Raw genomic sequence first — 14,852 nt, 5'->3', positions numbered from 1 at the left:
GTCCTCCCTGCTCTGAGACTAGAAAACCCAGGCGGCTGCCATGACCCCAGGCTTGGCCTCGTGCCAGGAAAGTTCCCCAGTTCTCGGGATCTTCCCGATTCCCAGCATCTTTCCTGGTCCATCCGCGCACCGGAACGGCCGTTCTTCAGAGCAACTCTGGGCACAGGGTGAGCTCCGGCTGACCGAGCACCACCCAGCTCCCGCCGTCCGGCCTTTATCTAGGTGAGGAACACCTGTGAACACACGTGTTGGCCAGTCTGCCGAGACGTGTGTTTTTCCGGCCAGACGTGCGGAGGCTGGGTCAGCAGCGGGCGGCCGCACGTGGCAGGTGGGTCCCCTCAGCTGTCGCCCTGCACAATGTCCCGCCCTGCCCGTCCCCCATCTCCGCTGTGCGTGTGAACCGGGGAGCCGGAGGGTGCATGGCGTGGCATCTGATAGGAATCTATCACCTCGGCTGGCCGGGTGCGGGCCGGAGCGCGCAGAAAGACCTCTGAGGACTCAAAGCATCCTGCCACCACCCTACCGTCTGCCCCAAAGAGCCTTTTACCGGTATGAAAGGACAGGGTCAAAAGTAAGCTGACCCCTGACAGACGCACAATGATGGAGAAGAAGGCAGCTGCCGGAACCCCACCGGCTCCACTCAGGGCTTCCAAGAGTCAGAATATGAATAATCAACTCAAGATGGTTTTCCGCACCCCTCGGGCCCCTCCCCGGCGCCCCCTCCCCTCCCAACCTTCACCTTCTCCCTCCCCAGCAGCTGCACTCACCCAGCTTCTATTGTGGCGGAGCCCTCCTCCCGGCCACCCCTACAAGTGGCCATTGTGAGGGGGAACTCAACGATTACATGCTCTGCCTGCTGCTGGGCGGGTGGGGGTGCAGCTGCCCAAGTGCTGACACTCGAGCGAGCGAGGCCGGCCGCAGAAGGCCGGGGGGAGGGGGGCGTCTGCCTGAGCCATCATCCCACACACCGGACCTTCTGCAGAGTCAAGCCCAGAACAAATGGGGCTTTCTGGGGCCTCGGCTGACGAGGGGGTCTCATCTCCCTTTGAAGCGGGCCAGCGTCCCTCCTTTGATATGCTACATGCTCATTATCTCTGCCCCACTTAATGGTTTGTGATGGAAGGGTGGCTGCTGGGCTGCCACCGAGGCTCCACGCGGCCCAGCCCGCAAGAAAGGCCCGCCTTGTGTCCGGGCCTCAATTTGGAATTTCTGAACAGTGTGTGCTTGTTCCTAGAGCCAGATAAGGGCTGAGCGTGAAATTCTTAATTAAGCAATAAATAGAGAGTGGGGTGTCAGCAGATGTAGCCGGTCGTCCTGGCAACGGGAGTCACATGGACTGGGAGCCGGGGCTGCACGCAGGCCTGGGGCCTGGGCCTGAGTGACAGCTGAAGAATCCGACAAAGCTTGTAAACCAGATTAATTAGCTGACTAATTATTTCATAGCGCTCATGTAACTAAAAAATAAAAATAGTTCACCATGCACAGAAACATGCCCGGAAAAGCGGCGTGGGGATGGCTCTGGCCTTCAGGAAGTGGAAGTGCGGGAGTGGAGCGCATGGGCCTGCTGGAGTCTGGGCTCCGAAGGAACACCGGCCCCGGCCGGTGGCACCCTGGCGTGGCACCGAGGCGGCCAGCCTACCAGTCACGGCAGTGACGGCTGCAGGCCCGGGCACCTGTCCCAGCACACAAGGGTGCTTCCTGTGGCCCCTGCGGCCCAGGCACCTGTCCCAGCGCACAAGGGTGCTTCCTGCGGCCCCTGTGGAAGAACTTCCTGGAGTGGCATCTTCCGAGGCTGTGGAAAGCCAACCCCCACCCCCTCCTCACAAGGGAAGCTGGGATGAGGGCAGCGATCGCTGACCTGGTCCTAACGCCGTCCACGCCAGTGTCATCTAGAGAAGGTGTCTGTTGAGAAGATAGATAGATAGATAGATAGATAGATAGATAGATAGATAGATAGATAGATAGATAGATAGATAGATAGATAGATAGATAGATACATAGATAGATACATAGATAGATAGATACATAGATACATAGATACATAGATAGATACATAGATAGATAGATAATATAGATACACACACACATGCTGACATGGCATGCTAAGGAAACTTGAGCATGTTTGAATGTTTTTGTTTTTGCTTTGTGTCAGTCGTGGGGCTTGAACTCTGGGCCTGAGCACTGTCACTGAGCCCTTCAGCTCAAGGCTAGTGCTCTACCACTTGAGCAACAGCACCACTTCCTGTTTTCCAGTAGTTTATTGGAGGTAAGAGTCTCATGGGGGGCTGAGAAGGTGGCTCAGTGGTAGAGCACTTGCCTTGCATGCCTGAGGCCCTGGGTTTGATTCCTCAGCACCACATAAACAAAAAAGAAAAAAGCCAAAGTGGCGCTGTGGCTCAAGTGGTAGAGCGCTAGCCTTGAGCTGAAGAGCTGAGGGACAGCGCCCAGGCCCAGAGTTCAGGCCCCACAACCAGACCCCCCCCCCAAAAAAAAAAAGAAGAAGAAGAGTCTCATGGATTTTGCTGCCAGGGCTGGTTTTGAACAGTGATCTTCAGATCTCAGCCTCCTGAGTAGCTAGGATGACAGGCGTGAGCCACCGGCATCCGGCATTTGAATATTTTTATATTGCAATTTCAAAAGACAAGCAAATATTCTTGAACTCATACCAATGAAGCGAGTGAAGCGTGGAGAACTGTAATATAATGCCCCAGGTAAAACAGCCAGCCAGCCACTGGGTCAAACCGCAGCCCCAACCCCTGGCCAGCAGCTGCCTACAAAACCTTGCACCCCACCAAGACGTGTGATGCAAAGACAAAATTTGCCTTGGTGGGAAAAATAAATGCAAGGCTCCACTCACGCACACGTGTGTGTGTGCACGTGCATGCATGTGATGTACGTGTATGTGTGTGTATGTATGTGTGTGTGGTATTCCCCCCTTTGTTACTGGGACCAGTGAGCAGTCTTCCTCCCCGGGCTGGCCAGTGCCCTGCCCGCAGCCTCGGGGTCAGTGAGGAGCGATTATTTAGTGGACAGCACACCCCGGTGGAGGAGGTCCAGCGCACACCGGAATGCCTGGGTCCTCATCTGCTTCCTTCTCCGCTGGCTCTCTCGTGTCCACCACACCTTAAGCCCAAAGGAAATGCGGCTTGCTGTGTGGGTTTTCTTCCTGATGTGTTTCCTTTCTTGGAGAAAGTGTCACATGAAGCTAGGTACACCTGGAGAGGGCCCACATACCCCCACAATAACCAGAAACCTGTGCACACACAGCGCTAGCCTCAGACGCGCTCCCTGGCTGTGCACACGGCACGGACTGTGCACACGGCACAGACAGTGGAGCGCTCCTCCTGGACGAGGTGTGTTTGATGGAAGTTACCTGCGCCGGGCCCATGAGGTCGCAGAGGCTGAACAAACACTGACAGGAAGGCCGCATGGCTGGGGGGGGGGGGGGGGGGCACAAAGGGGGAGGGGCCGCTGCGTCCCAGAGCTGTGTGGGGTAGCAGGAACACAGACACACGGCACAAGACAACCTCCCAGGCAGCACAGCACAGCACATGCACACAGCACGTGCACACGGCACGTGCACGCCCTCCTCCTGGAGTCTAAACACCTTCCCACAGCAGTGAACAACCTCACAGAAGCCACGCGTGGCTGTGTGTGGAAGGGCGGCACAGCCCCGCTGCCCCCGCAGGCCCCTCGGGCACAGGCCCAGCCCGGAGCGGGAGCAGAGCCGGCTCCAGGCACGGGTCAGCCTGCAGCGGGAGCAGAGCCGGCTCCAGGCACGGGTCAGCCTGCAGCGGGAGCAGAGCCGGCTCCAGGCACCGGTCAGCCCGGAGCGGGAGCAGAGCCGGCTCCAGGCACCGGTCAGCCCGGAGCGGGAGCAGAGCCGGCTCCAGGCACCGGTCAGCCTGCAGCGGGAGCAGAGCCGGCTCCAGGCACCGGTCAGCCCAGACACCGTGAGGACCCACGGGGGAGCACTGTAAGCTGTGACCGGGAGAAGCAGGGACGCCCAGGCTCATTCAACACTCCCTCAGCCCTCTGGGGCTGTCTGTTCCTTTTCCGAGTCTTGTTCAGAGGCTGCGATACTAGGACCATCTGAGATCACTTTGTCTTTGAACTAAGGACCTGGCTCAGACAATAGAGCACCCGCCTTGCGTGCTTTATCCCAGGTGAGAGCCGACAGAGACAAAACTTAGAAAGAAAGAGTCCTGGTTAACTGCCCTGGCCTCATAAGTCCTGGAGCTGGGATCTGAACCTGGGCAGTCCGAGTTCAGAGTCCAGACCCCCTCGGTTCTCTACAAACAGCTGGAACTCAGGAGTCCGGAGGGGCGCCTGTCTACAGCCCCCAGCCCCCCTCCGCCCACACTCACTCAGGTAGGTGAGCCGCCTCTGCTGGGCGTTGAAGAACCAATCGCAGTGCTGGTCCCGACCAGGTGACGGAAGAGACGGGAGAGAGTGGCCCAGGCGGCCCGTGCAGGTCAGGAGGATTTCGGGGTGCGGGGGTGCGTCCCGGTGCTCCAGCAGGAGGTAACGGCCGGGGGCGAAGTTGTCGAAAGTGGCTGAGTACTGGAAACGGGTGAGGGGAAGAGCAAGAGAGGCAAAGGAGAGAGGGAAACGAGTCAGTGTGCTCCCTCAGTAACCAGGGCGGGCAGGGGCCGAGGCGCGGCCACTGCAGGACTCCTCCACGGCAGAAAGCACGCACGCAGGGCAGTCAGAGCCCACAGCCCGGGGCAGAGACGTCAGGGCCAGGCACAGACCATCACGCGCCCCAGAACCCTGTGGTGGCTGCTCTTAGGGGTCCATTTCACCGCTGGGGAAGCTGAGGCAGGTTTGGGAACAGGGCCACACACTGCACAGCAGCAGAGGGTGGAGCCAGGACACAAACACAGGGTCCATGTCACCATCAAAGTCACACCTACCCACCCCCCGCCTTGTCTCAGGGAAAGTGAACCTCCAGGAGAGAAAAGAGAGGTGCTGGGGGGGGGGGAGTCCGTGTGACCTCCTGACAGGCGGACGGGGGCCGCCTCCCTCTCCTTCTCCAGAAGGTTCTGCCCTCAGACTCTGCGGATGAGAGAGCTGTGCCTAAAGGAAGAGCCATGGTTTCACACCCCTTTGCTTCCCTGCCCTGTTTCCGGTTCCTTTCTCCTTTGTTTTCCTTTTCTTCTCCCCCCACTTCCCCTTTTCTGTTCTCTTTTGCTCCTGTCCCCAGAACCGTCCCTGTCCCGGGGGCATCGGACTCATGGGACTGCCTGGGGCATCGTTCACAGAGCTGCAAGTTCACCCTCTGACCACAAGGTGGCGGTGCGGAATGGCTACCTGCCCCGTGAAGACATTCTCTCGGCCGGCAAACACAACACGGGGCAAGTTGTCTTTTATCCCGTAATATTTTTTTTTTTGGTAATATAATTCTAGAGAATGGTTGGAGGCAGTTTTTCAATGAATTAATAAATTTAAATTTTCAAGCAGAACTATTCTGCATTCAGGATGGGATTTAAACAAGTTCTAAAATTTTCATGTTAACAAACCAGCGCTCATAGCCAGGTTATAATTCATCTAGCAAAAAAAAAAAAAAAATATATATATATATATATATACATATATATATAGGCTACCGCAGTTCCTCCTTATCAGCATAAATATTTTCAATTCATGACTTCTCAGAAGGACAGGAAGATACCAGTGAAGGTATCTGTGGGTTACCTGCAAAGATCCGTCCCTCTGCGGACGCTGGAACTGCAGAGTGTAGGTCTCTTGATCCAGGAGCAGAGCCACCCAGCCATGGTGGTTGGACAGTGTGTCGTGCACGTAGTTGACCGTGGTCGTCTTGTTTCTGCTGTCAATCAAGGTCAGATCATAGGAGACATCAGGAGCATTGGCTCTAGAGATTTAAAAAAAAAAAATCCAAGGTTATTTGCCCATTGAGGAGCTAAAGCCTCCATCTTCCAGACATCACAACCACCTTCCTTTGCTCTCTGCATGTCCAGGCCCTTGGTCTAGCATGCATGGAGACAGAACATTGTAGGAGCCCAAACAGTCCAGCGGGGTGGGAAAGGCTGCCTGGGGTGACCCACGCTCACCCCCTGGGGCTGGGGAACACTCCCAAGTCACATGCAGATCCGAGACTACTAACATACTCCACCCGAATGAATTCCCTGGGGCCCCGAGTGTATGCCATTCACTTAACAAAGAAGTGCCCAGGGCCAGAATTTTGCCTATACCAAGTTTACTGATGACAGAAAACACATATGGTGATTGGGTGTTTCCGTGGGAGTTTCCCCCTACCCCCAAGAGGTCCCCAGGGGATGACGGGCTTAGAACCCGGGGTGCTGTGCTCCACCTTCACAGCATGAATGGTGCAGAAAGAAGAGGTGAGCTGGCTCCTCCCTGAGAGCCCTGTGGGGTTCTTGGCTTTGCTATTTGGGAAAATGCAGGTGTGTTCTGTCAGTAGGAGATGCTTCTCTTTCTTCGAGGCAAGCTCCCTGTGGCACACGGTCCTGGCACAAGGATGGGGCACTGGCGGCGGCCACACCAGTGCCAGCTGCACAAAGGACAGGTCCCTTTTCCTTAATTCGGACAGGATAGACACACATAGACCTGTGCTTTCCCAAAGTGCCAGAGTACAGCAAAAGAGAGCGGTAAATGTCCGAAGATAAAACGAGACACTCACTTGCCAAATTAGTCTAGATAGCCCATCCGGGAAAATTATTTTAAGACTTCATTAAAACATAAAACAGCTGGAGTCACATGCTACAAGGTTAAATGTGAGCAAAAAGACTAAAAATCTTTTCTCTCCGTTTAAATCAATACATATTATGACCCTGTCCTCCTCTAGTGTTCATTAGACTCTGATCTGCAGCCTTTTACTGTAGGTAGATAATGAGTTCTCAGAGCAGAGGGAAAGAAGATAAAGGAAGATGTTGGTTTTTCCCTAGCAAAGAGGGGCATGAACATATCCAAAGCCAATTAATAATGCACTGGCATATTATGGGAAGGAAACTATTATTCATATACGGGTTCTCAACTGGGCATCCAGAGGGCCTCCAGTTCCTGGCTCAAGCCACAATTCAGCCTCAGTCTCCTGAGTCGCTGGAACTACAGAGGTTTATCACTATGCCCAGCTAAAGAAGGAAGATTCTGAAATGTTAAATGCTAGGGCAATTAGGAGGCTGAGTTCAAGGCACTGCTGGGTTTCCAAGCATTAGGGCCACACCGTCGGTCCAGCTTGAGTCTAGCCTGAATGACATAGCAGATGTTGGTTCACAAAAAGAAAAAAAAAACTGGTTTGAGTGGCTGGGGTCAGTGGATGTAATAGGAAATGTGTATCTGCACACACCACCATTTACAAACTTGGAGAAATTACTAACCCTAAGCTTTTGGTTCGTCTCTTTTACAGAGACAAGTTAACTGAGACACAAGTTTCTAAAGCAGATGTGAACGTAGGAGGAGGCCTACTTGGGAAGAAGAGGAGAACCAGCGAGTCAGGAAGGAGAAGACAGTCCTATGGGTGAATAAAAGTACATTATGTAACGAATCAAAATGTTGTAATAAAACTCACTATTTTGTACAATTAATAAGCTCACGGAAGAACAACTCTTTTTCTAAAGTTAAAATCTTCCATTTCTTTTTAACTACAATGGTTTGGGTGACAGAAGCCCTCATGTTTTCAGAATACAAATGTGACTTATTGAAGATTTGGACTTTAAATATCGGAAAGAGCGATGCTTACACCATGAAAAGCTCACTACGAGGAAACTTGAAGACATCCTCCATCACATGTACCCATCGCCAGACCCAGTGAGGTCCACCACAGCTCACTGAAGAAGGGATTTCAGGTTGCTACATTCATTATCCCTTACTGCCCCCAACAGTGTCTGGAGCTTAATCCACAATGTCCGGTCACTTAAAAATGTGACCGCGAGCTTTCAGGAGCAGCAACTCTGTCTGCATGGTACTTTCAGCGTTTGAAAGGAGTATTTTTTGCACCATTTCCCAAGTTTCTGAAGACCCTTTCCACACATCTCCCTCTGCAAATGCCATCAAAGTGCTGTATGCTGGCACCCAACAAGTTCTACTTTGTACCTTCCCGGGATGCTGTCTTTCCAGTTAGCAGCCACTGTCATGATGCCCACCATCCATGAGAGGCCCGTCACACACAGCACAGTGTAAACCTGAATTAATCCCCCCCACATCCTCCTCCGGCCTGGCCCACTCACGCAGCCCCTCCGTCCATCCCAGCTCAGTCTGACTCTCAGGATGCAGTTCCTACACTGTGATGTGCATGCCAGCTCTGGGTAGTTCAGGTCGGGAGGGAGGTACTAAACGCGTCACAGCTGGTGATAGAAAGGGAGCATGCTAAAAAAAAATGCAACAGACTCATCACCCAGCAGGTAATGCGTCTTGCACTGACCATTCCCGGGAGCCAAACATTCAGAGTCAGTTCGGCTCCTGCCCCTTGGGCCAAACACCAGCACCGACGGTGGTAGGCTCTTCCACAAAGCACCAAAAGAAAATAAAAAAAAAAAAAAATCAAAGAGCACCAGGAAGAGAACTTACCCAGCATAATTACTACAATCTCCCTGTGCCCTAAATAGCCACCAATCTCCCTGTGCCCTAAATAGCCACCAATCTCCCTCTCTTTACTGTTAATGAAGCAAAGGAGCACAAAAGTATTTCTAATTTGGAGGAGCCGAGGGAGTCTGCATGGGCCATTAGCGGCAGAGAGCTTCATTATGAGGGAAAGCAGTCTCTCTCTGAACTTCTTGTGGCTTTATGTGCAAGAAATCAGGAGGTAACCAGTCCGTTCTCAGCGTTAACCCTTCCTTCCGCAGCAGAGACATCCTCTGCACGCAGGCAGACACACGCAAGGAGAGGAGACTCTCCCCTCCCCGCGGGCTTCCTTCACTTGTGCTCTGTGTAAATGACAAAATCCTCCCTTTCGAATTAAGGGGTCTGTCCCACGAGAAACATCATACGAAGGATACAACTTCCAGACTAAGGCACCATCTTACCACCGGCCACCCTGCTCTGGTCACTTAGTGTCCATGAGCTTTGCAACACGGTTGAATGCTGCCACCCAGAAATGGTTTGCTGACATGACTCGATGGGCCTGGTGTCTCGGGGTCATCTTCCCCGGGGTCCTTATCTCTACACATTAACAAAAGGCACTGCCTTGAGCTCCACGTTCCTGATTCATCACGGCTCTGATGAACAGAGCCAGCTGTATTTTTGTGTCTGGCACCGGGGCTTAAACTCGGGGCCTTGAGTGCTCTTGGCTTCTTCACTCAAGGCTGGCACTCTATCATTAAGTCACATCTCCACTTGTGGCCTTTTGCTGATTCACTAGAAGGAAGAGTTTCTCAGACTTGCCTTCCCAGGATGGCTTTAAGCCACCGTTGTCAGATCTCAGCCTCCTGAATAGCCAGGGTGCCCAGTGTGCACCTCCGGCTTAGAAGCCACCAGTCATGATTCCACAGCTTCTCCACAGCTGGCCCTCTCGGGTGCCACAGCAAGTCCTGCACGTTTGTACCCACTTCTGGGGCTCTCATGCTTTATTGAAAAATGAAAGAGCAAAATCAAAGCTTTCCATCTGTCTATTTCTACCTTTGTTCAGAGTTAGCTAAAGCCATAATACATTGTGGAGGGAAAAAGCAAAAGAAAGCACCAGCCTCGCACCTCCTCCAATACAGCTCCACCATTTGTGCAAACCACTTATTATTGTTTGTTGCATTGGGACACTATTTCTTGCTCATTCTGTCTTAGTCCTTGAAGAAAAGCAATAGACGTCTGCATCTTACTTCGGATGACCCCTAACTCCCTGTGGCATCTCAGAATCTGCCAAGGCTGGAGAAGACAGCTTCCGAAAACAGGAGGCCATCCCTGGAGCTGTGTATGCACCCAGGAGGCAAGGGACCCCTGTCATTGATATGGAAGAGAAATACTTGAATGCCATCAGGTGCGCAGTCAGAGTAAGAAACCTGCTTTCCCAGTGCGGCTGAGCAGAGTGTGGATATTAATGGCTGGCTATGTTCTTGAGAGACTCTTGTTAATCAACCCTTGCAACCCCAGCTTCCATGGTGCATTGTAGCTTCAAATAAGTCACATGAGAGTACTGCCACCATGTAATTTAAACAAGCGCTACAGACGAGGGCATTTATTCTGGAGAGCGCATTGCCCAGCACCCTTGTCTCCATCATTAAAGATGGTAATTATGTAGTGAGTATTACTGATGAGATTCTCAGTCTGGATCCATTCTGATTTTTAGATGATTTTTTTCCCATGTAAACTCTGCTCCCAGGGGATGAGGAGAGATCTGGAAATTTTTCTGTCTCGCAGTCTTTTTATTTAAAAAAAGAAGAAAAGGACTGTAAGATACCATTAGTGATGCTTTGCCAATTTAGCCCTAGGAAGAAGAGTTAGGCGATTATTAGACGAAAAGCTAGGCCAAAATTTCCATTTGAACTCTTCTTTACTTTGGCGTGCGCAGAGGTAGGGGGTGCCTCATACTTGGAACACGGACACATTAAGAGCACTTACATAGGTGAAAACTGAACGCAATCACTACGGGAGAGGATATTAGGCAAGATCTAAGACTCAAGGTGATCAGCAAGGACATTAACCTCTTCCTTTCCAGCGGCAGGAAGGAGGAAACAGAAGCACCAGGCACCACTGGGCAAAGGCTGGGACCTCCAGGCTTCTGATTTCCTGACCATCCGCCAGTTTCCGCTGGACTGCTATGATGTCATGGGATTATTGGAAATTATTACCTTGTTTTCGGAAATTGGATTAAGTTACATTTAAGCAGATTCGATTCCTTTGACCAGGCATTTGTTTCTCGGTATTTCATTCAATTAGTCATGTGCCTATGCGTGGTCCTTTAAATAACAAATGTAAAATACAGACTCTTCCAAGGCAGCATTTATTAGGCCCTTACTGTAATGATGGCAAAGGACTTGTACGAGCACCAATGTTCCTATGCTCCTCTTATTCTTATGAGAACTAGAGCAAAGAGGAGGGAAGTTGCTATTCTAAAAGAACACACAAAGAGGCTAAGAAGCTTTGGCTCATCCCCTCCAAAGACTCATGATTGCTTCTCTGGTCTTCCCCTTTTGAAAAATAATTTTAGATTACATGCATATATCCTGACTATATTTTGTGCACAACCGAAAAAGCTCTGGATGGAGCATTTCGTCAGGCTTCTACATTTTCTAATTTTCCCCACAGTCAACTCAGTCGGTAATTAGGAGGCAGAAGCGAGGCCTGATTTCTTGATCTCTGAATAAGCCGATGAAAACTGAAATAGCACTACTGTGCTTTACAGCAAAAGTCTAATAATTCCCGGATGATCATTGTGAGGGCTGAGTTTTCATTCTCCCCCAGCACAACTCTGCGTGCTATATACACAACCAAGAAGACAATTGCAAAAGTAAGTGGAATACTGGGTGGTTGTAGGTTGGGGATGCAGAAAAAAATAGATCAGATGTGCAAATAAATCCTCTGATCACCTGATAGCCACAGAGGAAAGCTCGGGAAGATCATAGAGAACACTGAGCCTTCATGCTTCTACAAATTTTAGGAACTAAAACTGGGGAGAACATTTTTATTTCTGGTTGAATGCAGAGAGAATTAATGTGAACATGTCTTACACAAGACACAAACAAGTAAGGACATTAGAGGAATTTCACTTATACAAAACTCACAACAACAAACTAACCTTCCTTACCATCTACAAGGAAACACGGAGAGTTTACAAAACCATTCTTGAGCTAAAACTACTGGTTAGAGGGCTAGCACACAGAAGGAATACTAAAAATCTATGTCGGCCGCTCAAGGAAACTTCCAGGAGCTCATGAAAGCTGAATTCCATGACTGGAAAGGAGCAAAGAAGTTGAATGTGGCTAAGAGACAGGTACAGGGAAGGAAGTACTGGGTGATGACACAAACCCACAGCAGGGTATTAAGAACATTAACTTTCCAAGAAAGGCACTGTGAAGTCAATGTCAAGCAAGGAACACAGGGCAAGACCAAATGTATGTATGAAAGGCTCAAGATCAGACCACACATAAGGTATCAAGCTAAGGAGCTGTTGTAGTTTTACAAGTAAATAGTAATGGCAGCCAGTTGCTCACATCTGTAATCTTAGCTACTTAGCAGGCTGAGGTCTGAGGATCCTGGTTCAGATCCAACCTAAGCAGGAAAGTCCATGAGACTCTTATCTCCAATTAACCACCAGAAAACTGGAAGTGGTGCTATGGCTCAAGTGGTAGAGTGCTAGCCTTGAGCTGAAGAGCTCAGGAACAGCGCCCAGGCCCAGAGTTCAAGCCCCACGACCAAAAAAAAAAAATGGTACACAATGTAACTGTATAGCATAGTTCAATTTGGACTAGCCAGTAGCTGCAGAGCTGCGGAGCTCCTGCTATAGAAGCTGTGTGTTTCCAGTGGCTATAACGGAGGACAGTGCAGCTTCTAAGGGCTGTCTGGAGAAAGAGACCTGAAGAGCAGTAGAGCAATGAAGACCAGAGGGAAACTATCGGGGCTCCTTTCTGAATGTTAAGTGAGGTTGTAAAATTAACGCAGCTTCACCCAGCAAGGATGCATGCTTTGGGAAGAAAGGGACAGCATGGCGAAACGTAAAGGGCTCCAGCATTTCAGGAACAGAGAGAGGAGCTCACAGAGGAAGTCTGGAAGAAACACACACACACACACACACACACACACACCTGCACATAGCACCTTCTTCCTCTGTATAGCTCTAGATAGATGCAGAAGACGCTACCAACATCTTGGTGACAGATAAACACAAGCACTAGGCAACTCGTGTCATCATTCATGGACACTGGAGAAAATGTCCCCTGGCATCCTTTGCTACGGACGGTCCTGACCTCACACTGCCTTCTCCCCTCTTCGGGAAGACCGAGGTCCTTAAAGGAGGTTGGTGGGAACAGCCTGGCAAGGCCAGGGCTCAGGATGCCGTGACTCCTGCAGTAGTGTGTATGTGAAGCTGGAGGGGGAAGGAACCAACCCACACAGGTTCCCACGCAGCTTGGCCACCTGGCATCTTGCTGGCATGTGAACCTGACTCTGCCCTGTGCTCATCCCACGGGGATCAAACATTGTGGCCAGCTTCACCTCTGTCCATGCTTCAGCGAACCCAGCCTCCAGGGTGGAGTCCCGGAAGCCCAGGCAATAGGAAGTGCCACCGACGTGGGCATCGTTCGGTCAGAGTCAAGGACGACAGTGAGGAGCAGAAATAGAAGGCCACTCGTGTCAAAGAAAGAATCAGAGCGGGGCCTAACCAGGACGCAATCCTAGTCCAAGTGCCTGGATCTCAGCAACTCGGGGAGGGTGGCCCGTTTATGCAGCTAAATCAAGCCCCCTCTCTCCCCTCCCGGGACCTCTGGCTGAGGCGGGGGGTAACAGCTGAAAGTGAAGACAGCAGGGCGCTGGTGCCATCTCAGATCTCCATCAACACGCAAGCCCAAAGATCATGATGTTCGAGATTTGTAAATCAGCTCTTAGGGTGCTTGCCCCGGGGCAAGTAGCACAACAAATTAATCCTTTCTCCATGAAACACAACAAAGTTTGAATTCAAATTTGCTCATTAGCACTGACATGTTTCTAATGAGGTTATAATGCTCTGGGACAAAGATCAAGCCACTGAGCACAGACAGCCAGGGCTGGCATCGGAGAAGGATAGAATGAGGAGGACCTGAGCACTGTGCTCCCCAGCTTTTGTGTGAGTCCCCTGGCTCAGATGGTCTGAGGCCCAGCCTGAGATTCTGCATGGCGAAGGCACTGGCTGAGGATGCCGATTCTCTTGCCCCTGCACTAAGCCCAGGGCCTCGGAGCTCATCGAGTCTAGTTGCCCTAGACTAAACACAAGGACCCAGGGCCAAGAGACCTATGTCTGGCAGCACACAGAGACCTCCCTCACAGGACTGTGAGACATGTGGATATTTATCCAAGGACCAGTGGGTCCTGAAAGTCTTAAATAGAACCTAGGAAAGCTGTTGGCCAATCATCTTCATTTCCAAAACATTGGATTCTCCACTTTGGGAGGGGGAAAAAATCCCCCAAAGAGAGAGAGACAGGGTAAACTTTCACCCTCCTGGGAGCCTTACTAGATCACTTAGAATATAGAACCAGGACTTTCACTTTCCCAGCCTTGACAGACTCTGTGTCAGGAGATGATGACCCTAGGAAGGGCCAAGGTTCCTGCTCTGAAAACCTCCAAGGTCAGATCTGCAGACAAGGCTGGGGTTCTGCAGCCCCGTCTACAATCACACTGACACACGTCCATCCAAGCGACAACCTAGGAAGATGTCAAAGCAAGGCACAACTCAACAGGCTTTGGCAAAGAAGAAGTACAAAAAAGCAAGCACAGAACAACCCCCTTCCACAACACAAATCTATAGTATTTTCCTCACTGGTAAGCATTGCATCTTGGGTATTATTTTCCTCACTGTAAGCATTGCATCTTGGGTATTATTTTCCTCACTGGTAAGCATTGCATCTTGGGTATTATCTTCCTCACTGGTAAGCATTGCATCTTGGGTATTATCTTCCTCACTGGTAAGCATTGCATCTTGGGTATTATTTTCCTCACTGGTAAGCATTGCATCTTGGGTATTATCTTCCTCACTGGTAAGCATTGTATCTTGGATATTATTTTCCTCACTGGTAAGCATTGCATCTTGGGTATTATTTTCCTCACTGGTAGGCCTTGGGAACGAATCACTAACTTGAACCCATCTCAGAATATCAAGTCATTTTGGCAAGAGCGGAATGACCATCAAAAAAAGCAGCATTCCTAAAAATGAAGAAAAAGTTATCCTCAGTACAATCAAAATTCAATTTTT

General features: G+C 50.8%; 1 protein-coding gene across 1 annotated transcript in view; it reads right to left on the bottom strand.

Annotated features, from left to right (window-relative positions):
- Nucleotides 1-14,852, bottom strand: part of Pkhd1 (PKHD1 ciliary IPT domain containing fibrocystin/polyductin) — a 287,931-nt gene that overhangs the window by 126,512 nt on the left and 146,567 nt on the right. The window contains 2 exon segments of the mRNA XM_070017318.1: nt 4,368-4,563; nt 5,698-5,875. Coding sequence (XP_069873419.1) covers nt 4,368-4,563; nt 5,698-5,875 — 374 coding nt within the window.

The sequence above is a fragment of the Dipodomys merriami genome, unplaced genomic scaffold (assembly GCF_024711535.1).
Source record: "Dipodomys merriami isolate MVZ:Mamm:240054 unplaced genomic scaffold, mDipMer1.0.p SCAF_122, whole genome shotgun sequence".
NCBI lineage: Eukaryota > Metazoa > Chordata > Mammalia > Rodentia > Heteromyidae > Dipodomys > Dipodomys merriami.
The sequence above is the reverse complement of the archived record's forward strand: the minus strand, read 5'-3'. Positions and strand labels throughout refer to the sequence as shown.